The sequence below is a fragment of the Squalius cephalus genome (genome assembly GCF_949319135.1).
Source record: "Squalius cephalus genome assembly, chromosome: 8".
Taxonomy (NCBI): Eukaryota; Metazoa; Chordata; class Actinopteri; order Cypriniformes; family Leuciscidae; genus Squalius; species Squalius cephalus.
The window spans coordinates 35400916-35428450 of record NC_137129.1 but is presented as its reverse complement, the minus strand read 5'-3'; the positions used below and the strand labels follow the sequence as shown (position 1 = coordinate 35428450).

Sequence of the window (27535 nt, the reverse complement as noted above, 5' to 3'; positions counted from 1 at the left end):
TGAGAATTTACATGGGAAAAAAGCCTTTCAAGCCTTTCAGTGTGAAAACAGTTTCACGCAACAAGGAAGCCTAAAAGTCACAAGAGAATTCACACTGGAGAGAATTTTATCACTGGAGAGAATGATTCTTGTCATGTTTTTCCAATGCTGTATGACCTTACGTATGACCCTCACGTATGTTTCTGTTTATATGCAGTCAGACTCAGAGCTACGAGTTACACAAAAAAAGACTGATTTTTGTATTAGTTCATTTTCTGCCTCTTGCTCTTCCCCTGCATCGGTCTACTGAAGAGTTAAATTGAAAAAAGTATGAATAACTTTGAATATCAGATACAATTTTATTCGGCAGAACACCTCTGTAATGACAACTTAATGACAAGACTGTTCACAACTAGCAGCTGCAAAACAGAAAGGCAGTGTGAGTAATTGATAGCTTTAAATAAATAAATTCAAACTGTACCATGCCATTGTGTCACAGGATTTTCAATTGGATAAGTTTAAACTGAAGGACGGTGTGCCGGGTTTTTTTTTTTTTTTTTTAAGTTGAACTTTAGCTGCTGCATCTAGAAGCTGCGAGCGCAAAGTATAAACAGTGGGAAAGCAGCAGCCAGCAGGTGGTGTAACGTTAGGCCTACAACAGCAGGAGGTTTGATGATTCGATGCTCGATGCTTCGATGATTCGATGCTCATATCTTCCTTCCGATTCGCTGGGGCAAACTGCATCGATAACATAATTTTCAAATGATTCATTTAGCCTAGGCCACATGCGAAGAACAGCTCTTAAATCTCACCGTGAGATGGCGCCAGTGTCTGTGTGACTGGGATCCGGGGATCCGGGCGGGGCGCCATCATCATCATCATCATCATCACTATCATCATACACTGATGCTAGTTACAGCCTGCTGGATTACTGCGTCTTTATTTTACACCATTTAGAAAATAACCCAATATCGTGCTATTATCAACTCGAATAATATTTACCCAACGGTAAGAGGTTTTCCTGATAATTATTTTTCTGTTTTCTATATGCAGTCTGGTCCGAGAGCTTTTAACGCTGTCGTGACGTGCTGGATGTAAACACTGGATTAATATCCCTTCCGCCGACCAATACAATATTGCGAGATTATAGGCGCAGTTGTTGTTTTTACTTTCAGTCTAGCAGGAAAAACAGTTTGGTGTTGGTGTAATAGGTAAAATAAGGCTATATTTATTTGGATTTAATACTGTTACACTAATGTGATTATACTAATGTGATTATTGAGGCACTCCTAGTCCACCGCAACCGGGATCATATTCAATATTTAAAAAATATACCATAATTCAAACACAAAATTAATATATATATATATATATATATATATATATATATATATATATATATATATATATATATATTAGAGCTAAATTGTGATAAATAACGAGAGATGTTCGTATTTTACTATCTGTCACGCATAGCACCCTTTAATAAGCTAATTAACTTATATGTAATTCTATGGTATTATAAATGCTCTGCAAACGTTTAGGCTGTTTTATAATCAACCAAGCCAAGCCCACCATTTCCGAGAAGCAAAATCGCATCGATCGATAATGCATGGCCAGGTTTATGCAGATTGCAAGGCTATTGTGTGCATTATTGTACGCTATAAGTACATATAATTCGTTAAAATATTTAAGAGTTAAATAGAGTTGTTGCTTAAGAGTTTAATAGAGTTGTTTTTTAAGTGTTCTGTTTGTGGTTTTTGCGGGTCTAATTTGACCTATATTTAAATGAGTTGTTTTCACTTTTGGCGGTTAATGAATGTCATGTAGCCTAGCCTACTAAAATATATTTATAATTCTAATGAATCATGGATCCAAATGATCTCACACACACTGTTCCCTATGATAAAATACAAATGGGCCCTATGTGGGTAAAAATATGTATTTGATGTATTTTTGTTTTCCTAAAAAACACTACATGACAGAAAAAAATACCACAGCACTTTCTTAAACACCTGTATTACTGCAGGAATTTGTTTTGCATAAGTACAACAGAACTGATTTATTGTTATGGTTATGCATAGTGTGTTATAGAATGTTGCAATTACAAAAAAGAAATACTCCTTTACTAAAGTGTAAATTACTAAGAGCAGAATAATACAGTTGTTGTTATAAAGTATGTTTGAGATATTAGGGAATGAATCCAATTTTCAGAATACTTTTTCCTTTGAATATTTCCAGAATATTTTACCCGCATTCTGCTGTTTTCCCATAGTGTGGAAATGTTTTACACTTGCGGTCCCAATGAGGCAATGGTGGTGTCGGGTAAGACTAAACATAACAGGAATGTGTTTATACAGAGATATATTTTCAGTAGAAATCATGAAAACATGTTCTCATGTGTTATTGGACTCCTCAGGTTTCTGCCGCTCTCCACCGCTCATGATATCTGGTGGGAGAGTGTTTGTTGTCCCATGCGTTCAGCAGATTCAAAGGTATTATTCACTCTGTGTGTGTGTGTGTGTGTGTGTGTGTGTGTGTGTGTGTGTGTGTGTGTGTGTGTGTGTGTGTGTGTGTGTGTGATCAAATCTTAGCTTTTTCTCTCTCTTCCATCACAGGATCTCTCTGAACACTCTGACGCTAAATGTAAAGAGTGATAAAGTCTACACACGTCATGGAGTGCCCATCTCTGTCACTGGAATTGCACAGGTTAACACACACTCTCTAATAAGCTATAAACATCATTTCATGTGGGTTTTGGAAATCAGAACCTGCTTTTGTCATTTTTGTCACAAATAATAAAAGGCTTCATCCTTGTTTAATAACTTTTCTGTAGAAAGTCATTCTTGTTGATTATGTGGCTAAACAGATAATGTGTCTCTCTTACAGATGAAGATTCAGGGCCAGAATAAGCAGATGTTGGCTGCAGCGTGCCAGATGTTCATGGGAAAGTCGGAGGGTGAGATTGCTCACATTGCCTTGGAAACACTGGAGGGCCACCAGAGAGCCATCATTGCTCACCTGACCGTGGAGGTAAATAGATAAAGTGCACAAATAGGGCTCACCTTGCAAATGTATGGCACTCTGCAACATTACAAACAGTAAAACTAGATATAGGGCCAGATTTACTAACAGCTTGCACAAGGGCAAACCCTCTTTTGGTGATTAAAAAAACAGGATTTAAGAAACAGTGAGAAATTAGCAATGAAAAAGGCATTGATATTTGTTTTGCTGATGCTTTTGTAGGAGTTTCCCATTCAGACACATAATTTATGGGAATGAGAGTATTTAAATGAATCATGCAATGTGATTTACTAAGGTTTGCGCCATTATTTAACGACCAACAAAAGCATTTCTTAAAGGGGTGGTTGATTATGATTTCACTTTTCTAACTTTAGTTAGTGTGTAATGTTGCCATTTGTGAATAAACAACATCTGCAAAGTTACGACGTTCAAAGTTCAAAGTAAAGGGAGATATTTTCTTTTACTGAAAGGACTATAACAAACGGCTGGTAGGGACTACAATGAACTTATCGCGGGTTAGTGACATCACTAACCCTAAGATTTACATAAACCCCGCGCGGCCCCAGGAACGTGATTTATAGATTATCATGACAGAATATGCTAATCACTGACTGGAAGATAGTAAACTCCATATCAGCTACATAAATTCATCTACTAACCATCCAGAAATGTCCTGTTGCATTCTACATGTTGTCACTTCTTCTTGAGTCTCTCCATCTTTGTCCTTCTCCGGTTTGAACATAAAAGGCTAAAAGTTTTTTTAAAAATTTCAGTGCATGTCTGTTTGAGGTAATCGAAGATGCTAACACGTGAGCTCTTGAAGCTCCGCCCTCAGCAGCTCATTTGCATTTAAAGGGACACACACGAAAACAGTGCGTTTTTGTTCACCCTCATAAAGTGCGATCGCGGCCTCAATCAAATTGGCCCTGTTTTGTAAACCTGGCCCCTAGTATTCAAAATCTGCAATTTCAGTCCTCAGCTTAGTGAAACCTTGACTTCATTTAGCATGCTGACTGTTTCTCTACAAGTAAAGAACTAAGTAAGTGGGTTGTGTGTTTGTTCTTTAGGAGATCTACAAAGACCGCAAGAAGTTCTCCGAACAGGTGTTCAAGGTGGCTTCATCCGACCTTGTCAACATGGGCATCAGTGTGGTCAGCTACACACTCAAGGATGTTCACGATGACCAGGTCTGTTAGTCTGTTCAAATGCTTTAAAACTGTAAAAATGATACTATGTGAGTGGTGAATCAAGCCCTTTTCTTTCAGGATTACCTTCACTCTTTGGGAAAAGCCCGTACAGCACAAGTGCAGAAGGATGCACGTATTGGGGAAGCCAAGAACAAAAGAGATGCAGTGATCAGGGTGAGCCCTTCCTGAACTTTATTTCAAATACAGCCTATTTTCTAAATTTCACTGAGGATTTCTGTTAAAATGTTCTCATGTTACGCCTCTCTCATTTGCTCTCTTGCTCTCTGTAGGAGGCCCATGCTATGCAGGAGAAGATATCTGCTCAGTACTTGAATGAGATTGAGATGGCTAAGGCTCAGAGAGACTACGAGCTAAAGAAGGCTGTCTATGACATTGAGGTCTTCACCAAAAAAGCTGAGTCTGAAATGGCCTATCAGCTCCAGGTAAAAAAACTACAGCCAAACCTTTTGGTGACCATCAACGATGTGAAAGACTTTCTTGTGCTTCAATGTATCTTTGGGGTTCTTGTTAACTCTTTCCCGCCATTGACAAGTTTTTCCGGTGATCCGTGCACTGTTAGGCGGTAGGGGGCGCTGTTACGGATCTTCTGAAATATTACAGTGTCTCTGGATCCAAAAACACGAGATGTAAAAGATCTGCATAAACAAGAAGGAGCAGATAAAGTTGTTTACGCACAAGTAAGCTAACATGATCACCAATCATTCAACAGCATAAAAATCAAAACTGCCTAACGTTACAGGTGAAAATGTTGAACCCAGGACGAGGACGGTGAAGCTTTGGGGGAGTTGATGGACTCGATCTACGTTTTGATAATCATTCTGAATCCAGACAAAGTCTTTGACAAAAACACAATTTTCTCAGCTTTTTGTTCGAAACGTTGTTTTTATGAAATTTAATCACATTCGAGTGTGAATGAAACTTGACTAAAATGTTTATTTTGTTGTTTAAAAGCAGAAGATCTGTTCTTTCTTTTTATATGTTGACTGTTTACATATTCATAGGAGAAAATATTCTGGGGGCCGTGAAAGTTTATGAATATGATAAAAAATGCTGGCGGTGGCTGGTATCGCCATAGTGGTTATCTATTTTAGAAACATAACTATGTGGCATGATGGGTGGGGGTGGGGGGGTTAAATTGACTTACATTTATTCAGGTAATCTTCATCCTGCTGTGTAATTGTTGCATTAGGTGGCAAAGACGAAGCAGCAGATCGAGGAGCAGAAGATGCAGGTTCAAGTGGTGGAGCGCTCGCAACAAATCATGCTGCAGGAACAGGAGATCACACGCAAGGAGAAAGAGCTGGAGGCCAAAGTCATGAAACCAGCCGATGCCGAGCGATACCGGCTGGAGAAACTGGCACAAGCCGAGCGGTGAGATGGATGTGCCTTCAGTTCAGATACCTGTTTGTTTAAAAGGGGTCATCGGATGCCCATTTTCCACAAGTTGGTATGATTCTTTAGGGTCTTCAAGTAAAGTTTGTAACATACTTTGGTTAAAATTCCTCAATGGTTGTGTAAAACAATAGCCTTTTTACCTCCTCAAAAACAGCTCTGTTCACAGCGATTTGTTTCGGTGCATGTGTCTTTAAATGATAATGAGCAACTGCTCACCCCACCCCTCTCTTCAATGGGGGGTGTCGACACAAGTAAAGTGCTGCCTTGGCGGACCGTATACAAATGGCTGAGGGCGTAAATATGCTAATACGGGACAGTCCGTCAGTGGTCGTGGGCGGAGCCTGAGCAATATGACATCATATTGCTCAGAAAATCAAAACGGCTTGATTATTGAGAGTGTTTAGGCTTTTTGAGGATTAAAAAAAGGAGTGAATGGATTTGTTTCATTGTTTGGTGGTTGTGTCCACACACTGCAAAGACACATTTATATGACCTCTTTAACATATAACGTGAAGGTTAATTTCCACAAACATTTACCAATTACTTTTGTGTGTACTAGTGTGTAATTTCTGCACTAGTGTCATACAAAATTGCAAAAAAGACTATTTTAGCATAGAAGTGCCCCTACTATGCTTGTTCAGATTTTACCTTACATGTAGTGTGTAATATCGCTGTTTGTAAATGAAAAAGGTCTGCAAATTTTCAAAGGTCAAAGAACACGACAAATATTGTCTCCTAAAAGAAAGAATCAACTCTGAACTGCCTGAAACGTCAATTTCAGTCTTACTATGTAGGTTTGTAAGAAATTTACGCAATGCTTGCTTATGTTCTCCATTGACTGCTTGTGAACATCATCTACTTTGGCCTGATTTCAAACACTGTAGATTTAGCTGAGACCTGGAAAAGTTTGGTTTGTGTTGTTGAAATGTCGACAAAATGCTCAACTGTGCATGTGCTTTCAACAGATGAGGACTTGAATTAATATGGTAAAATTAAACCATTGTTACTGTTTGTATCACTGTATATATAAGTGCTGAAGAAGCCCCCGGAGCTGAAATTCAGATATGGTCATGTTTGTTTGGTAATGGTGTCCGACATGTTCTGTAAGCAGTAGATCAATCATAACAGACTGGGCCATCTGACCAATCAGAGCAGAGTAGCTCGCGGAAAGGAGGGATTTAGAGAGACTGAATCCTTTATCGATCCATTTTAGACAGTGTCAGAAAAGAGGAGATTCTGCAATGTATATTTTGAGAAAATGTGAGTGTTTTTTAACTTTGGATGCATGTAAACCTATTGTAGGGGACCTTCAAAATTAGGAACCTTTAAAATAGCATAACAGGGACACTTCACAAGCATTAAAAACGCAGATATTAATAACAGTAGTTTTTAATTAGTTAGGTTAATATAGGTAAATATTTTGAATGTGTAAGTTATGACTGTAAAGTGTTCTCTCTCTGACATCATCTGGCTTTTTATGCTCTTCACCAGTCTTCAGCTAATCATGGAGGCAGAAGCTGAGGCCGAATCCATCAAAGTAAGTGATCCGCCATCTCTAATAATAAGACCCTATATTTAAAACAAAACTGTTTGAGTTACACGTTATCTGTCTCTCTAAATTTCACAAAGCAGATTTTGTGTTTGTAAATTAAGATATGTTAGCTCACACACTTGCTCTGATCAGGTGAGAGGAGAGGCCGAGGCGTACGCCGTGGAGGCTAAAGGTCGTGCCGAGGCCGAGCAGATGGCGAAGAAGGCAGAGGCCTTCCAGCAATACAAAGAAGGAGCTATGGTGGACATGCTGCTGGAGAAACTGCCACTGGTGAGAGGGTGTTGTAGAGGGAATTTCATTTTTAGTGTGTACGCAAATGCAATACACAGAAATATATAGCGTTTTACTGCAAAAAAGGGACTCATCCTGGGTTACACTTTATTTTGATGGTCCACTTTAGATATTCTACTAACTATAAGTAACTTTGCATCTACATTATGCAAAGTTAACTCTCATTAGACTGTACGGGTTCGGGTTAGTAGAATTAGTTGGCATGTAGTTGCAAATTTAGGGTGTGTTCACACTTGTAGTTGGTTCGCTTGGTTAGCTTGGTCCGGACCCATTTTCCAAAACCCATTTAGCTCTAGTCTGCTTAGCGTTCACATTGACATTTTAACTCTGAACCTAAAGATGCCAAACTTAAAGGCATAGGGATACGTTTACAACCTGATTGGTCAGCTTCTATGATGTATATTTTGAGACGGAACTTACCGAACATCCAAAACAATGCTGTGTTCTTGGCTAAATGCGCTCGCTGTATGTGCGTAGCCTACATATGATGGTGTTTTGACCAGCTGAGAACTCGTGAAGAGCTTATAAAATGTGTAAAGGAGTCAAAACAGTGACAGGAATCCCTCTGTCACACACACAAATGAAGATCTGCTGCAAGGAGACGCGGTTCTGACGCCTGTACCGAACTGTGATGGGCAACATCTCGACTATGACCAGAAAAAATGGGTATGCTTGAACATTCTGTCCTTTTTAGGGTTGCATCTTGTGACATCATGTCCTGTTTTTGGTTTGTTTACATGTCTTTGGTTCATGTTGCGTTCATATTTAGAGTTTGTTTGGTATTGGACTGAGACACTTCTCGGTCCGCTTGTTTGATGCACACCAGGGTTCAGATGGCAGCGTTCACACTTATTTAAACGAACCGCACTAACAGAGCAATCGCACCAGGGTTCGTTTTAATCGAACCAAACATGCCAAGAGTGAACACACCGTAAGATATAGCTAGTTGAATGTCTAAAGTGGACCATCGAGCAGAAAGCAGTTTGAGCTGACGCTGTGTATTGATGGTGAATTGTGTTTTAGATGGCCGAGGAAATCAGTAAGCCTCTGACGGCTGCCAATAAAGTCACCATGGTTTCCAGCGGAGGTGGAGAGATTGGCGCAGCCAAGCTGACAGGTGAAGTGCTCGACATCATGACCAAACTGCCTGAAACCATCGAGAAACTGACCGGCATCAGTATTTCCCAGGTGAAAACCGCATTTCAGATAATCCAAATACAAAAGTTGTTTTCATGCAAATGATCATGACTTTATTTCGTTCATCATGTCGTTTGTGCATATTTTTGCAAGTATAATTGACACAGAATTTCTCTCCTTTAGGTGGCCCGAACTGGTTGAACCCAACGTGACATTACTGTATGCATGCTTTATGGATCTTTCCTTTTATAATTCTCTCACTTTTCTCTGTTTCTTTCTTAAACTCTCTCCTCTTTCTGTAACAATGTATTGCTCCTTGTATCTTTCTTGTCTTCTACTCCGCATCTCCTTTGTTTACTCTTTCTCATGTTTCTCTCTCTCGAGTCTCGACTTACACTTCCTGTCTGTCTTGCCTTGCTGCCAAAACCCAAAGTGCATTTTAATCTAAAACTCCAGGGAAGAATGCTGTTCTTTGTATTTTTAATGTAATCATCATAAGAAGAACGTGAAGTCCAGGGATCTGTTGAACGGCATTAGACACTGCAGACATTTTGAAATGTTACATTCACCTTCAGTTTTTCGTATAGGTGTGTGTGCACTAAGAGCATTACGTTATACTTGAGCTTTCCATTAGTTTACCTTTTGGAAGCCAAAGTCACATGAAGGGAAACATATTTATTATGACTGACGCTGTTGTCATTTGTTTCTGTGGGTTTCACTCTCACTTTACCTCAACGATGTGTTTTAGCTGTATTAGATGGACATTATTGTGTAGGAATTCTAGCAGTTATTCTGCTTCAAATGGTACTGTGCTTTGAAATCTGAAAATACTGCCAATAATCTCAGATCATCATTATATATGTTTAAGTGTTTATTCAAATGAACAATCAAATGTCTTTATATGTAATGCTGAAGTATAGGTCAGTAAATATTCTGTTTGTAACTTATTTCACAAATATTATTTGAAGGATTTTTGTATTGTTTGAAGTGTTTTCGTTGCACGACTCAAGGGTACGATCAGATATTATACATTTGCACTGTTTCATCTTAAAGCAGACCATATTGTGTTCATCAAATCCTTATGAAAATACCCCTTTTAACTTGTTTCATTAAAAAAGGGATGTTAAGGAGTTTAGTAAAAAAAACAGAACTCCAAAATGTTTTGTTTGTGATTATACAGTATTTAATTTACGAACATTATTGTGATGAATGTTCTTTTTTCAAATGTTTAAATGTCAGTACAATATGTTGACACTTGACTTTTCATTAGATAAGCCTTCATAATTCATAAACAGTAATGACATCATTTGTCCCTTACATTTAATAATTACTAACAGTATGACTGATGTGTAAACACTGTTATGGTACTATAGATGTTGTATGTAACGCAGACTGAACTAACCACACATTATCACACTTTTGTATTTGTTTCTACAATCTTCATGACTAATATTTTTGAAGTAGAGTGCATCACTTGAAGGCTTTATTATTGGTGGGCAGATATTAGCTAAGCCTATACAGTAATATTTGGATCGATGTAGTTTGCAGGGCATTAGGTAGACTACTGTTATGCTGTAGGCTAGGGCTGCTATGTTAGTGTGCTGAAAGAAAAGTAGTTTTTGTCAATAGAAACTTTTTCTATTCTATACAAAGTATCTATACAATTATCTAAACAAATCTCCAATTTCATCTGTTTCAGCATGCATGCAAAGACTAACAAACCAAAACCTTTGTGTTGTCTGTTTGTGCTTATGATGCCTTAAAGTAACAAGTAACATGCCTACTAAAATAAACATTTAACTATTTGTTCAGGCTAAATCAATTCATTTCAACACACAGGGAACGTCAAACCCTAGTAAACGTGAACATGGTAAAGTGATTGATGGCCTAAGCTTGCGGCCCAAAGTTTACCGAAACCTTTTCAACCACATTAAATCTAGTTAATTGAATGCCACCATATTAAACTCAATTACCTAGCCATATTGAGGTCTCATTGCTTGACAAACTAGAACACCTGTGCATATATAGGCTCCGGTTGCCCCAAATCCACCAAACACTGCATGGACAACAAATCCACTGATTTCTCTGACACTTGTAATTGGAATGCATTACTGATAATATACTAAGCCTACTAGTCGTATAAATAGTTCCAAACAAAGTCAAAGCAGAAACAACCGTATAGTCTCTGAGCAACACGTAATTGTTAGTTCATTCGTTCCTGAAATATCAGTGTTTTGAACAAATCAGCTGAGTGATTGATTCAACCACTCATTTGTTTCTGATTGAATCGGATCCTCTAATGCACAGACTGACCGGCTGTCTGGAACATGCGGTGACACGATAAAACCCTTTCATTAACAAAAAAAAATTCTTTAAGATAATTTTAATGCGAATATGTTCTTATTACAAAAACATTGTTAAGCACTATAGATAAAACAAGCATTTTTTTTAAAAAAACAAGTGTTGTATTCTGAATACGGCACTATAAATACTACTGTACATCCCAATTGCTCCTAAAATGTTCATCTTTGTAAATACCCACACAAGTTCTAACCTAAACGCCGTATGAAATATGTTACAATTTTATCGGAGAACTGCAATTACAACAAATCAGGACTTTTTTTTTTTTCCCAGAGGGGAGAGAAACGAGTATGGAAATATAAAAATATATGCATGCAAAAAGACATTTTCCAAGCTCTTAAAAAATCTAAAAGTAAAGTCAAACAGCAAATTGTAATTTTTATCCAAATTGCATTGGACAATAACATGACTATTCCAAATAAAATGTGTTTATCTTTTTTATTGTTCATATTAGGAGAAACAGTTACGTCAGATGAATGAGTGTTGATCTATACAGCAAAGTCATCTTAAAGAGTAGTTAATAATAAGTATTAGGAGTGACAGAAGTAACATTAATAATAATATTGAGAACCGTGTTATTTTCCAAAGACATATATGGATACAACGAGGATTATAAGTGGAGGACTAGCCAATCACCTGGCTGCTTACTGGACACAGATGGCATCATGTAGGTCAGTGATCGGATGGTTTAGCAATATGTTAACATCCCGTACTCTGATCTCTAATGTTGCCTTTAATACATTTTTTAAAAATCATATTTCAGCTGGACCAGAAAGACAATCCTTCCCTTTTAGAATGAACACGTCATCTCTATATATATATACACACACACAGAGAGTAACTCCCAATGGATAATGATGATGATAGTAATAATTGCATAAAAAATAACAGTTAATATAATAATAACTAGTATTAAAGGTTTTTAAAAAAACACTACTAAATAGTACCTGGTAACCAAATTGTTGTCTGCACAATATTTTTTCCCCTTTCCTTCCTTTCTGAAAAACAAAAAACAAAAACTCTTTGTAAGGAAGGTCAAGAAAATATAAAATGACTAAACTTAAGGTTTAAAAAAAAAAAATTGACAACTTTATAGATGTTTTCACACATTCATCTCCTTCTTAAAATGTTCTCTTACATGCTTTCAACCAACCCTTCACACTCAAACACATACATACACAAGGACAATAGAAAAATACATGTGATAAATGGCTAAAATGTAACGACGAAAACAGAAACGATGAATAAAAAAAGTTCATTTAAGTGCCATCTCCCATAAACCATTAGCTTCTGTCCCTTTAGTGCAGTCTTGGCCTCCTCTTTCCAACAGGTCTCGGCTGGCAGTGACAAACCAGTTGCACGTTTACTTGACATGTCAATCAGCAGGCCTGCAAAGCAGTGTCATAAAAGGCATTAACACTCCAGAAGTGCTTACAAAGTCATACGGATTTGGAACAACATAAGGGACAATAAATTAAATTGAATTATTGGGTGAACTATTGGTATTGACCTGTTTAAATGCTGCAGGTATGTGTGCATCTTCCTGCAAAATATTTCATGTAAACTTGATGCAATTCTGTACAATTCATTTATCGGATACTTTGGTTTTTGTCCATTTTGTTTACCAGCATTTGTAACATTTATAAATTAGAAAAAAGTAAACTTGCTGGTTTTCACAGCTTGATAAAAGCATATGGTAGTCTTTGTTAACTGCCACTCATGAAGTCGCGATCATGATGTATATCGGAGTGTTTATATTCATACTCGCACAATCCCTTAAGCAAATTCATTTTTGTTTTAGGTTTGTGTGTTCATCTAGGTAGTGATGGAAAAAACTTGACAAATTTTATCACCAACATAAAATAAATTTGCTCAATTATCCCTTTTCCACTAACAAAGTGCTTTATTCTCTGAAATGGAATCGTTTGAAAACATATGTACACTATCAATTTTATGTAGACCATTAAATCAAACTAGCTCGCGGTGGTATAAAGAACCCGAACGAAATTACTTATTACAATATGTTCTCAAAATTAGGTGTAAGACCATAATGTGTTTATAGGAAGGTTTTGAAGTCAGTTATGTCAATCTTTGGCTCTCAAATCATTGGAAACTCTTTGAGAGGTTCACAGATCCCTATTTCATTTCTTTTGATAACCCATGGTTCTTGCTGAGTAACTTTTTCAATGGCCTTGGTGTTCTGAAGTATTTTTCCCATAGGGATTTAAAAATATATATTTTCATTAAAGTTATAAAGCATGAACCAAACCAACTAGCTATTGGGTGAATCATCATTAAAAGCTTTGATTTTGAAGAAAAAAAGGATTTGAAAGTCGGACAAAAACACAAAGGTTTAGTGCTTGGTGCAATTAGCTTGTTGTGATTAGCTTATTGGAGCTGTCTTTGCAGAATCGTGGCTAATGTAGTTTTTCATCAGGAATTCCACTATTAAACATGTTTGCTTAATTGATGGCTTCAACAGAAGCATATCTGGTCTGTTTTGAATGTCTATAAGGGTGTGTTCACACTTGCAGTTCAGTTTGCTTGGATGGTTTGGTCAGGACCAAGAAGAAAACAAATCTAGAAAACGAACCTAAAGATACCAAACCTAAAGGCATATGGATACGTTCACAACCTGATTGGTCAGCTTCTATGATGTATATTTTGAGTTGGAACTTACCGAACATTCAAAACAATGCTGTGTTCTGGGCTAAATGCGCTCGCTGTATGTGCGTAGCCTACATATGATGGTGTTTTGACCAGCTGAGAACTCGTGAAGAGCTTATAAAATGTGTAACGGAGTCAAAACAGCGACAGGAATGACTCCGTCACACACACAAATGAAGATCTGCTGCGAGGAGACGCGGTTCTGATGCCTGTACCGAACTGTGATGGGCAACATCTCGACTATGACCAGAAAAAAAACAGGTATTCTTGAGCATTCTGTCCTTTTTAGGGTCGCATCTTGTGACATCATGTCCTGTTTTTGGTTCGTTTACATGTCTTTGGTCCGTGTTGCATTAGTATTTTGTTTGGAAGTGTATCGAGACCCATCTTTTCAGCGGTCTCGGTCCACTTGTTTGGTGGCACCAGGGTTTGTATGGCAGCGTTCACACTTATTCAAATGAACCGCACTAATAAAGCAATCGCACCAGGGTTCATTTTAATCGAACCAAACATGCCAAGTGTGAACACACCGTAAGATATTATTAAAAAATCAATTACTCTATGGAGAAAATGAATGGGATTTTTACTTCCAGAAGCCAACTGTTGCACTTTATAGTGGCAAAAGGGGTTGAGTATTGAATATATTGAAATAGTTGCTAACTGAAAATAGTCATCATGACAGCTTAAGGCCTTTTTTGTGACACTGCAAAGCAAGTCTAAAGAAAGACAACTCAGAGTTAATTAGCTCCTCCATCTCTTCGTTTCTCCTCCATCTGCCATCCTTCCCTCCCCTCATCCTACCAGTCTGAATTTGGAAATCCTCCTCTGTCCCAAGGCAGTGTTTTTATTTCCTTCCCAACTCATGGTCCATTTCTCCTCACCCCACCTCCTCGCTCTCATCCTCCTCGAGTTGCTCTACGAGTTCATGTGCTCCACCTGGATGGCAGAGGTGGAGACGGTGAGGCAGAGGTCTTTGTGGGCCGTCAGTTCGGCCACGCTGACAGGCTTGTACTGGATCTCTCCAGCCGACACGGTCTTGTACTGGTGCAGGTCGAAAGGGCAGGGTATTCCCTCCGCAACAGAGTAACTGGTTGGCGGGTTGGGATTGGGCTGGTTCTGGGCTTGAGCCGCTGGTCCCGCTCTGGCTCCCGCAGCTCCGCCGCCCCTTCCTCGCCCGCGACCCCTGCCGGATCCTCCACCCGAGGGCTGAGCCGGGTTCTGGCCCTGCTGGGCTTGCTGGGCAGCCACTGCAGCCGCCACTGTCAGAGGGTCTGGGTTGTGTTTCCGCATGTGTTTCATCAGGTACGTCTCCTAGAAAAGAAACAAAAATAGAAAAATGCATCAAACTCAAACATCTCTAACTAACTCCTATCTATAATTGATAATCTAATAATAATCAAACTGAAGAATGATAAGACAGTCGATGAAGGATTCAGGCATTGTGGGAGGGATCTTACAGATGTGTATGCGCGGTTGCAGAGGCCACAGGAGTAGAGTTTGGCGTGTTTCACCGTATGTGTAGACAAGTGAACCTCCAAGCTGGTCGCATCCGTATAACCGCGGTTACAGTTGTGACATTTGTATGGCTTGTCCTTGTTGTGCTGTCTTCGATGAGACTGAAAAAACAGTCTGAATTAATAAAAAATACATACACAATTGTATTTAGAAATGATTTATGTAAGTTTAGTGTTAGTTAGGGATGGAAATCATAAGGAGTGCAATACCAATGTAATGCATTTACTGCCCTCTGTTGCCAAATTATGAGAATTTCAGATTTGATAAATCAGAAAAAAATTCAAATTAAATTCTTGCAAAAGGCACATTTAAAAAACATTTTAATGACATAAATGCAATCCAATATTTGGACCCAACTACACTACAGTTCAAAATTTTTGGGTCAGTACGTTTTTTTTTTTTGTTTGTTTTTTAAGAAATGAATTATTTTATTCAGCAAGAACACATTAAATTATCAAAGTGACAGTAAAGTCTAATTAAAGTAATTTAATTCTACAAAAGATTTCTATTTCAAATTAAAGCTGCTCTTTTGAACTTTCTATTTTCAAATAATCCTGAAAAAATGCATCAGTTTCCACAAAAATATTAAGCAGCACAAATGTTTTCAACTGATAAACTATGTCTTGAGCACCAAATCAGCAAATAAGAATGACTTATGAAGGATCATGTGACACTGAGGACTGGAGTAATGATGCTGAAATTACAGCTTTGCATCACACAGAAGAAAAATGTGTATTTACACACCTCATATGAACAACCAGTTACTAAACTGACTTAGGTCTCAAGTGACAAAATAGTTGATTTATGGTTCAGTAAATGAGTCAGATAATGCAGTAACCACTCATACGTATTCATAAGTGTTTTTGATTCACTAAAACGAACCGAAGAGTCAATAATTTTGGAACTGAAGTGGGCTTTCATATGCATATGGACTTCTTGGATAGTAATTTTCAGTGTACTTTAGTACAGTGTTCAGTCCGCAGTGGAACCAAAGCTCATGAAAAATCATTTGGTACAAGTATCTTATTAAAAACAAACTCTGTTCACAACCCTAGTGTCAGTTTATGCTGATCAGATGCACCACAGGACCAGGATTTCAGTCACTTCTGCAGAAATCTATCAATCAGCTGAAGATGGTTACCTGGAGGTTGGATAGTTGGGTGAAAGCTTTCTCACAGCCGGGATGGACACACTTGTACGGCCGATCACCAGTGTGAATCCTTCAACAACAACAAAAAAAGAAGCATTTAATTAGAAATCTAGGATCTAAATTTCAAGATCACATGAATACATTCTGGAGCGTCTAGACTACACAATCCTCACAACTACAGCATGACAGATGACAGACAACAGAGGAGGAAGGAAAGAGGAAGAGGATGCGAGGAGCTGTATATAGTAGTCCAGTACTGATTCTCTCTCCCTGTCTGTTACCTGTTATGCTGCTGTAAGTGACTGAGCTGTCTGAAGGTTTTCTGGCAGTAGGAGCAGGTGTAGGGTTTGGCGCCACTGTGGATGCGGATGTGCTGGGACAGGTAGCTGGAGTTGGCAAACGATTTGGAGCAGTGAGGACACTTGTGCGGTTTGCCCTCTGTGTGGTTTCTAACAAGGGATGAAGGGAAGGGGATGAAAAGAGAGAAAAAAACAGAGAGAGATTCACCAATAAATCAATAAATGACCCCTATGTGGATCAAATCATGACTGTATCATAAAAATTTGCTGTAGGTTTCATGCTTTTAGCAATGTGACGGTGCTCTTTGTGGTGTCTGGGTTACGAAACGCAGCACACAAAAACACAAGGCACTTCATCTTATCCTCTCTCTCTCATTCTCTCTCTCTCACCAGCATCCTTTCCCCCTCCCTAACTATAGGTTTATATGAAACCACCCCAGAGCCTTTAAACCACAGCAGAATGAAGCAGATGAAACAGATATGATGAAGATAAAGTGAGATGAAATTCAATTAAAGACTCATTCTTGTTAATAGCATAAAAATGACATGGAAATGAGAGGAAAAGGACATGACAAGCCAAATAATGTAGCGAAGAAACTCAAGTAATACAGAAGCAAACAAAGACTAAATGACGCTTTATATTCTTCAGGCCAGCTAGGCGCCCATTTAAGTGTATTTACTGTCAATATGGTTTCAATTAGTTTTTACACACTAAAGGGACTAAAGTCAAAAATGATTAAGGCTGCCCACAATAGTCGACTAAACGTTAGTCGGCGAGAGGAGGCTTGGTCTATAAAATTTTAATTAGTCAGTCAAGGAAAAAAAAAACACAGGAACTGGCCTAGTCACGCAGTGACAGATCATAAACACGACTGGTCCATGCCGTAATATGGTAAGAATGACCACAAAAAGGTGATGTGCGACCTCAAACATGACTTCATCATTCAAAACATGTAATATTAGCAACTTCACAAGGCCACTCGCTTTAACGTTAAAGGGATAGTTGACACAAAAATTCTGTCATCATTTACTCACCCTCAAGTTGTTCCAAACCTGTATACATTTCTTTGTTCTGCTGAACACAAAAGAAGATATTTTGAAGAACCAACAAGTTGGTTCAAGTTATTGGGCACCATAGACTTCAACAGTAAAATATCTTTCTTTGTGTTCAGCAGATAAAAGAAATTCATACAGGTTTGGAACAACTTGAGGGTGAGTAAATTATGACAGAATTTTCATTTTTGGGTCAACTATCCCTTTAACATTAACCTGGATAAAAGTGCACTAATATTAGGCTAATTTCTAAGTGTAAATGCGGATTGTGGAAGCTAAATAAGTGCAGCGCTTACTGCACAGCATGTTTAACTTAACTTCTACGCCTACACCATCGGAGTGAGTCTTCTCAAAGGCCGGCTTCATTAGCTATGTTTACATCCAAAGTTGTGAATTTAACTTATGCGCAAAATTGGAATATTGCGTAAAATATTTGCGAATAAAGCACCGTTTCCATCCCATGTGTTCAAGAGAAAAAACTCTCAATTTCTGGTAAATTGCCACAAATTATCTGTAAAAATGGAAGTTGCTGCAACTGGGTAAGCCACTGTTTTCTCCATCATAAATGACTTGCGTCTCAGAGCGCACAAACAAAACGCAATAAACGCTGTCGTGTTATCTTGCATTCAGATGCTGGTGTTTGGCAATGCAATCGTGTAAGACGCTTCTGGGTGGGACTTCAACCAAATCATTCTGATGAAGGCATTTCAGAACAACATTTGAGATGCTGTACAATGAAACCGATCCGCTAGTTAGTCCAGATATCCAATCACAGCCTCTTGTTGAGGCAAAGTCACGTGTGTTTTTTATATATGACGTGTACATTAAATAAAAAACTTTGTGAAAGTGCATAATGAAGATTACAATGTCAGTACAAATGGCAACAGGACATTGACAAACTTAAAGTGTACAAAATGAAATAAAAGAAAGTTAGTCATTGTGGTGTAAAATAAGACAAGCAGATGAGTGATGAAATTAGCATAAGTCAAAAAAGACCTGCTTCATTCTTCAGAGAAAATATTGTCCTGTTTAAATTAGAAGTGTGTGCAAGCTCAAATGTCACAGCATCAGGGTAAGAAAGGGCAAGGAGGTATAAAGAGAAAGAGAGAATGGAAAAAGATAAAGATAAACATGCTCATCCTAATCAAAAGCACAACTAGGCCAACTAAACAATGCCTAGATCTGGCTAGATGTGGGTCCATCCTGTAGGAGGTGTAGTAGTACATACTTTAATAAGGTACACAACACACACACACACACACACACACACACACACACACACACACACACACACATACCGTGTATGCTGCTGTAAGTGACTGAGCTGTCTGAAGGTTTTCTGGCAGTAGGAGCAGGTGTAGGGTTTGGCGCCGCTGTGGATGCGGATGTGCTGCGCCAGATAGCTGGAGTTGGCAAACGATTTAGAGCAGTGAGGACACTTGTGCGGCTTCGCCTCTGTGTGTGACTTGGCATGAATCTGCATGTCTGATTTGCTGAAGAACGTCACCGCACACATCCGGCACCTACAGAGAAATATCAGCAGTGCATTTGCATTAGAAATCCAAATTGCATTAGAAAGTGATAGTAGCTTCTTAATGGGACACCATTACCATACTTCAGGAGGGGAATTATCTCAAAGTATTGTACTGTATTGTATGTACTTGAGAAGGGAATTACCCTGAAATACTATAGTATTATATTGTATTTTATTGGGGACGGGAATTACCCAGAGAACTGTAGTTATTGTATTATATTATATTGACAACCAGAGGTTGTCCGAATTGTCCGTGGTGAAGTCAGATTAGTTTTGTATTAAGTAGGCTGCATTTGTATTGAGAATTTCCACGACAACACTTTCAAGACCTTTATTGAAGTTTTTTACAAAAATGTATCACAATACATCTCATAAATTCTAAATAATGCATTACATTTATCATCTAGATATAGAGATGTTTTCTTACTGAAAACAACAATTTTTCTGGTCAAAATGTTATGAAATTAAACTTATTAGAATAAAGTTCAAATAAAAGTACTAATAGACATGCAAACAGTGTTGGTGTGACCGTACAGACCAAAGAAACTTACTGTTAAACAATTACGCTTTTACAGTAGCATTTTAGTCTTTTACTGTTAAAAGTACAATCATTTTTTTTTATAGTCTTCTAAATACACACTAAAATCAATCAAATCAGATAATAGAGTATTAAATTAAAACCACAAAATAATTTGTTTTCCAATTTTTTCCAAGATATTTAAGAAAAATGGCTATATTTTTCAATAATTCCCTGTTTAAATTAAGATATTCCTTAACCAATAATAGTTACCTGTAGGACTTGTTTCCATCTTTGCTTTGATGATCATCCTCATCGTTGGAGAGGTCGTACGGGTCACTTGTGTTGTGCTGTAATACAGTGAGCAGCTTAACATAAGTAAACTTTTACTTACTTATCCCTTCTTTTAGTAGAGAAGCGTGTTTTGAGAGTCTTTTAAACAAATAACAACACCACAATAACAAACTTGTCTATTTCTTACAATTTTAATGTTTTTAAAGTAAGAATTTGACTCCTTTTCAGAGTTGACTGACTTATTATAAACAAGAACTTCTTTATATGAAGGTAAAATTATGACACCTCAGCAACACCTCACCTGTCCCCCAGCGGCCAGGTGCGCAAGAATCAGCGCATCATTTCCTGTGGCGAGAGTGTGGGCTGAAACGGGACCTGCCCTTTGCATCATGGACTTCTTCTTTCTCCCCCGCTTCGCAGGAACTGGCATGACTACAGCAGGTGGGATACTGCCATCCTCTTTCTTGTCTGTTCATGTCAGGAGGGCAAAAAAACAAGAGTAATGTAATATTGACTATAAAACATAATGTGCATAATTTCTTCCTGCAACTACATTCAGAAGATAAAGCCAATGAGGAGTTTTAAACTTGTGACAAACTCTTTACTGCACTTTTCAACAAAATGTCTGAAATGTTCAATGGTCTGACATGACCTACAAACATCAAGTCAATTATTTAGTAAACCTTTCAGATAAATTTCAATAAAACTGACCTAAATGTGTGCTAAAAACCTTATGCAACATTGTAACATTAAAGGTCTACCTTGGCAAAACATTGTGGTTTTCCAAACCAATGATCTTATTATGCCTGAGTACAAAGATTTCTGACCCAATTTTAATGCTAAATGACTGTATTATATGAAATAATGTTGTTCTTATATGAATTTATTAATTTAACTGAAATCTTATCACAGCAAAAGGTGGTTGCTGACAGGTTATGTAAATACTATTAGTCAATAGCCATCACATTGCTAATCCATGTATTAAAGGGATAGTTCACCCAAAAATTAAAAGTATGTCATCATTTACTCACCCTCGAGTTGTTCCAGACCTGTATGAGTTTCTTACTTCCAAATCTTCAAAATATATTTGTTTGTGTTCAGCACAAGAAAGAAACTTATACAGGTGGAACAACTTTCGGTTGAGGAAATGACGACTGAATTTTCTGTTTTGGGTGAACTATCCCTTTAAAACCACTAAATGAATACACAGGGTAAATAAAATGTCATTTCATTGCAATAACAGCTTTAGTGATGTGTGAGTGAGTGTCATTGCAGGTTTCTGGTAGAGATGTACATGTGCTATTATACTTACAGTGGCTGTGGAGATAGAGGGAAGGGGACCGGACAGCCTCTGACAGGAAAAAGCAGAACATACTCAACATACAGAGCTCCCTGTCCCTCCCTCTCTCCATCCATCATCCATCCCTTCTCACTACCTCCCACAGTCACTATCACTTTCACTTCCTACAGCTTCTTTGGCTCTGAGATGGCTGCGTAAGCAAGCATATCTGTGTGTGTGTCTGGTGTTTTAGACCGTGAAAGTGAAAAAAATAAAAATAATTATAGGGTATCTGCAGGTTCAGCACTTCCAATTTAAAGGTGCAGTAGGTGATCTGGGAAATGCTAACATTAGCCTGCTAGCATACGATCCCACCCTCCCTGCAAATCGCCGTTCAAAGCCACACCTCCTCGAAAACACATGACTGCACACAGCTCTCTGCAAAGCGTCACGAGAGACGGCGTTAAAGTACCTCATGTCTCAAAGCATAATTCTGAGTCTGAGGAACAGCTCAGGTTAGAACGACACGGGTTGCCATCTCTTAATTACAGTAGTTATGGAGTGAACGCAGCATAAGCTCGTTGTTTTGATTTGTTAGGAACTGTAAAAGGCGGCTGCTGTTTATTTGCTGTGCTCTGTGACTGAAGTCTGTCTGCATAAACTCTGCATAGCATGAAACGTGCTGATGACGTATGATGTCTGTGCGAAAAGGGGCGCGAGGGAATGTAAAACATACGTGGACAGGCAGGTCATTGTATTATTTCATTCGGACAGAATATAATTGTAAGAGCCATTATGCTCTATTTAAATGTCTGTTGTAGTTCCACTGGAGAACACTGGGTGGGTTTAGGGTATATAGGTAATCAGAGAGCAAGAGATGTTAGGTGTAATGGGGAAGCAAACAATTTTTGACCGTGTCAGGATCATGTAAGGACATGCTAACTGGTGATTGCAATGTGTTTGAGCATCAGAACTGAGACAAATAAAGAATATAAATGCAGTACTGGACTGGAAGTGTATTTGTTTGGAACCACGCGTCAGATAGCCCTACAAACACCTCTAAGTGACAAGATGGTCATTTGTCGCTACAATAATAATTAGTTCAACATTTTATGGTCCTAAGCCTTCCACAGATGATATGTATATAGGCTATAATACATTTAGACCATTTAACATAGTGATTGCTATCAGGAGACTTTTAACAATTATAACAAAAAAACATTCTGTAGAGAATCACCTATTGCACCTTTTTAATACCATTTTTAAGATCTTAATTTAATTTAAGACCTGCACATCAATTCCATCGACTTCTATGCAAACATTTGAAATCACGCAGCTCAACAAGGATATACGAATGAACAATGGACATTTCTGGGTTTAAATTAACTATAGCATGGTAAATGGCTATAGAGGTATCTAATGAGACCACAGCAAATATCATTTTAGCATTAACATTTGCTCCAAAGGTGAAAGAAAAAAAATCCACTATTGACTTTCCAATAGATGAAAATGATATCGAGAGACTGATCATGGCAGTAAGATGTTAAATTTACTATCAGTCCCTCAGCAGCTGTATTAGAAACACCCTCGCACTTTTTTTTTCTTTTGATAATTTAATGCCAAGGTACTATACATATATACATACATGTGTGGGTGCGTGTGTGTTTATACAGTACATGTACAAAAAGCATATGTTACAATGAATAAATGCAAGTTTAATACTATTTATTGAAGTTCTATACATAATTCATATTCTATACATAATATCAATCTTATTTCTAACCTTATACTTTTGGTTTTACCACTACAAAAATATATTTAAAGGTGGATATGATGGAAGGGTCTGAATGGTCAGTTAAATTGTTTACCTGTGTTTGTTGGGTGTAGAGCGGACACAATCATGGTAGTCGTTTGTGGTCCAGAAACAAAAGACTGAGAGGAAGCAGGAGGAGAGACCAGTGCGCCCTGAGGAGTCGTGATCACTAACCCCGCTGAGAGACAGAAGGGAAACACATGATTTTGGCCAAATTTCTGTAACTTTTAGTTAATATCTCCTCACTTTGAGATAACTTTGAACACCCACCTGCAGTCATGATGCCAGTAGTTGGTACGGGCACCACTGTGATGTTCTGGGACGTGTGAGGTGGGTGCAGGTGTGCTCCTACAGCATTCATTTGCGCCCCTGCTGTCCCGGCTCCTCCTCCTCCTCCACCACCCTCCTGTTTCGGCACCCTCCCGATGGCTCCCGTGTCCATGGCGACCGAGCCTGGCACCGTCAGCACCGCCGTAGGGTAGTGCGCAGCGGACGAGTGTGGGAAAGAAGCGCCCTTGTCCGGTCCCAGCTGCTCTTTCATCTTGTTCAGAAACATGGCGTTCTCAATCTAAAATCGCAGGGGGGAACGAATGGGAAAAAACAAGGGAAAAAAGGAAAGGAGGAAAGAGAAAAGGACGATGGATTGAGAGATAACACAGATGAAGGATGAAGGGGAAAAAGGAGAGAGCAGCGAGGGAAGGGTTACTTTTTCTCAATGCTTGTGCTGGGCTTCCAGTGTGTAACTTTCACATGGATCAGTGCGAGGCTGGTGTTAGCCATCCCGGACTGGTATGCTTGTTTTGTTTTTTTGATTTACTAAATTGTGCTCAATAAGCATGGCGTGTCTGTTAAAGACACAACGATGTACTGTACAAGAGAGTCCAATAATAAGGTGTCTACCTGTCCTTGTACTGTTGGTACGGGAGACCAAAAGTATGATGAGTTGAAATGGGAATCTTCCATTATTTCTGCAATTGAAAAGCAACATAACTTGTAAAACACCCACTCTGCCTTTGGCAACAGTTCTGAAATGACACCTCGCCCTTATGTTTCTCGTGTGGCCTGAAGATTTATTCACTTAACTTGGACAAGACTTATTCATTTTGGCACCCAAGTACCTTGCATTACATTTATTTTCTTAATTTCTTTGAAACATCTGTCAAATGTCATGCATTTTTACTCTCTTGACTTTATTTATCTTTAGGCAAAGGATAAAGAAGCATCTTTCCGGTGGATGGCAAAGAGGCGTGTTGGGTTAGGAATCACAATACATGCACAACCCAATGTGTAAAACATAACTGACACAAATGAATGACATAAAAAGGCATGCATGCCCACTCAGCCTGCATATTACCTCCCTGCAGGAAAAACAGCTTGAACCAGGCAACCAGCCAACCAGCCAAAGATGGTTTGTTGGTTTCTCAGTCTAGCCAAGCTGGTGCTCGGCTGGTTTAAAGTTGGCATGAAACAGAATTTGCGCAAGTCTTTTCTTCTCTATTGTGATGTATATCAGAGTGAAACGTCTTCTCAAGCAAGAAAAAATGTAGGACGGGACTTGGTTTAATACATGGGGAATTGATTTGATGTTTGGATGGTTGTGGTTTGCTGTTGCTGTGATTGTCCCGCCTCTACACCAAACACCGTCATCAGAGAAGAGGACTGCATCCGAAATCACATACTCTCTTCTTGAAAAGGTACTTAATTTGAACAAGTAATTACCGCTAAAAAAATATGTTCTATATAGTATGAATGTAACCTTGACATACTACATACAGTCAGTTAGGTTGCTTCACTGCCATTTACAAATCCTCTCCCATGGCCTTCTGGGACAGCAAAGCGTCCATCATATGCACACTTCAGAATCTCGGAAGTAGTAGGTCATCCGGGTACTTTTTGTCTACTCTTTTAGGAGTACCCTGATTTCAGACATACCTCTTTTAACACATACAGTTGTTTTGCCTACTATAGTTGGGAAGTATGTGATTTCGGATGCAGCCGAGATGTCGCTGGTATAGAGGGTATGCGTGCGACGTCACCGTCGGCCGGAGTGACTGCGGTTACGCCCACTAAGTGGCAAAACGATTGAACGGCAGCATTTGTTTTCAGCGTAAATGCCGCGAAAAACACATTTAAAACTGGAAAGAGCTTTGTGATTGACTGTACAACTAGATTTGACAAGAAATCTGAGGTATATTTTTACAGACTGCCGAAAGCTACAGAACAGAGAAGCAAATGGATCGCTGCAATTCACAGAAACAACTGGACCCCAGGCAGCAAAAGATGGATTTGCAGTTATCATTCTGTGTCAATATGCTGAATTTAGGGGTAAAACCATACCCTATATATTGTATTGTTATATACTGTATTGACAACTCATCAATTAAATAATTAGCATTGTATATTCTGCATAATTGGACGTTTTTAAATAAACACTGACAAAAAACTATACAAGTTTTAAGGCTGGACGATATGACGATATATAACATTGATATAAGTGATCACATGGATTTAGACCTACCTATATTGTATTTATATAATGCGTTCACAGGCAAATTCGCTTTATGTATTTCCCCAGCATGGAAATCATTCCTGGCTGCATGTCAATATCCATGATCACTGGTTCTTTGGTAAGTTGTAAAGGAAAACTACATCAAGTCCAACTTTCAGTTTAAACTGATTATTGTTTGTTTTATTTGCGTTTTCGCAGTTTCCCCTATTAACTCCAGTCGTGCAGCAGCTCTTTTGCCACTCAGTCCAGCTGAGGGGGGCGTGTCCCGACAGGAAAGTGACGTCAATGCATACCCTCTATTGGGGTGGGCGGGAGGGAGATTGATTAAAGATAACAAAGGCACATGAATTTTAAAACAATTATGTGCATGGATAAATCTTTTATATATATATATAAAAAAAATACTGCAATATTCCCTTAAAAAATACTTTTTGAATGATTTCATGGTTTAAAAGTTTTGGCAAACTATTCTACAAGCTAAAACCAGTCAAGTCCATACTGTGACATTTGTCTGAGTGTAACAGATTATTGAAAAAAACATGTAGGGCGGGGCATTTTGAGATGTGGGCATTGTATTTAAAAGAGGCGGCAGATGAACATGAGCCTGCAGGGGCGGAGTTTAAGCAAACTAATTGATTGGAGAAGTCCTGCATACATCACCAGAGAGAAGCCTGTCGTTTGCACTGGAAAATCCAGTTATGACATTTTCATTAAACATAACGAGGTCAAATAAATGGAGCAATTCCCACACCTTTGGTGCTCGGGCCCTAAACATTAAACACATGCACTGATGAATTGTTCACAATAAAATCATCACATACGTTTAGAAAATATGGTGTATTTTCATTTCATACTGACTTTAAACCAGCCAAAAAACTACAGTGACCAAGCTGGGAGACCAGCGAACTTGCTTAGGCTGGTTAAAAAAAAATATTTAGCAGGGTTATATTAGTGACAGTTTTTATAAAAGTTGTAAAACAAAGAGGTAAACATTTCGATTTTTTTATATTAGATTTTTTTTTTTTTTTTTTTACAAACAAACAACCACACAATTTGTTGTTGTCTGTTGCAACTGCACCGCAAATTGTTTAATTGCACGAGAGATACAGAACTTGCATTGAGAATCGCGCGCGCTATAAATAGGCATCAAAACAAAAGCATCGATCCTGCGCCAAATCTGTGTGCGACCGATGATCGTAAGGAAAACCAGATCAAATGTGCAAGTCAACCTCCAAGTCAACTTTTGTGCATATCTGACCGTCTTTCATTTCATATACATGCCAAAATAAAACCAAGGGAGGTGAACAATGTCGCGTTTTATTCGTTTTGCAAGGTTTGCATGCGTGTTTTTCTGCAATGACAGCTCATTTAGCATGTTTCTATCTAGTGGGACAAGGTTAATGACATATGCATGAACAATCTAAAGGAAATGTAGCTAGGAAGGCACAAAACCATCTATTAATGATATCAGGGCTTCCTCAACCAGCCTCCATTAAAATGTCAGCTTTTGTTATGCACGCAAAGAAAGCAGCACTATCCAAAAGCTATGCAACATGTAAACTTCCGCTTGCAAACAATAATGTCCCTATGCCTCCATCCCATCTCTCGGTTAGTCTCACTGAGAAAATAAAAAAGAAAAAAACTCGAGGATAAAAAAAAAAAACCGAAGAGAGTGAAAAAAAAAAACGTCGACGCCAATGCGAGAGAGACGCAGCTTCATGCAGACTTCCGGCTGGCGAGACAGGGGGAGAAGCGCCCGCGTGAGTTGCTCAAATTTGGAGAAATAATTCACAATTGACTCATAACTCTGTGTTAATTACCGGTGCTGGCGATTCCCTTTCAACCCCCAGGGCTCCTCCGGGCCGGGACAGTTCGGAAACTTCGTCCAAATCCGCCCGAACCCCTTGGATTCACCGATTTTTTTTCCCTTAAATTTTTTTCTATTTTTTTCTCTCTCG

The 27535-nt window shown here is 38.6% G+C and overlaps 2 protein-coding genes across 9 annotated transcripts; one reads left to right on the top strand and one right to left on the bottom strand.

The window, feature by feature from the left end:
• Nucleotides 1-839: 839 nt before the first annotated feature.
• On the top strand, nucleotides 840-10391 carry flot1a (flotillin 1a). Of its 2 annotated transcripts, none has more exons than XM_079877860.1 (13): nucleotides 840-987; nucleotides 2255-2304; nucleotides 2399-2474; nucleotides 2598-2688; nucleotides 2869-3012; nucleotides 4071-4190; nucleotides 4269-4364; nucleotides 4481-4633; nucleotides 5401-5582; nucleotides 7098-7143; nucleotides 7291-7428; nucleotides 8473-8637; nucleotides 8770-10391. In XM_079877860.1, the coding sequence occupies exons 2-13, from the start codon at nucleotides 2262-2264 to the stop codon at nucleotides 8785-8787; spliced, it is 1272 nt and encodes a 423-aa protein (XP_079733986.1). In that variant the 5' UTR covers nucleotides 840-987; nucleotides 2255-2261; the 3' UTR covers nucleotides 8788-10391. The 2 variants fall into 2 exon arrangements, with proteins under 2 accessions (XP_079733986.1, XP_079733987.1); XM_079877861.1 differs by having other exon boundaries at nucleotides 857-987; nucleotides 2221-2304.
• Nucleotides 10392-12052: 1661 nt separating this feature from the next.
• Nucleotides 12053-27532, bottom strand: znf384a (zinc finger protein 384 a). Of its 7 annotated transcripts, XR_013821931.1 has the most exons (13): nucleotides 27398-27528; nucleotides 23969-24036; nucleotides 23339-23636; nucleotides 23124-23246; nucleotides 21289-21327; nucleotides 20278-20444; nucleotides 19956-20032; nucleotides 18930-19154; nucleotides 16561-16728; nucleotides 16271-16349; nucleotides 15072-15230; nucleotides 14416-14925; nucleotides 12053-12335 (listed from the first exon to the last, which is right to left on the bottom strand). XR_013821931.1 is itself a non-coding variant. In XM_079877855.1 (12 exons), exons 2-12 carry the CDS (start codon nucleotides 24029-24031, stop codon nucleotides 14530-14532), a joined length of 1794 nt encoding a protein of 597 aa, XP_079733981.1. In that variant the 5' UTR covers nucleotides 24032-24036; nucleotides 27398-27528; the 3' UTR covers nucleotides 12053-14529. The 7 variants fall into 7 exon arrangements, 5 of the variants coding, with proteins under 5 accessions (XP_079733981.1, XP_079733984.1, XP_079733982.1 ...); XR_013821932.1 differs by lacking the exon at nucleotides 16561-16728; XM_079877855.1 differs by having other exon boundaries at nucleotides 12053-14925.
• Between the last annotated feature and the right edge of the window lie 3 nt (nucleotides 27533-27535).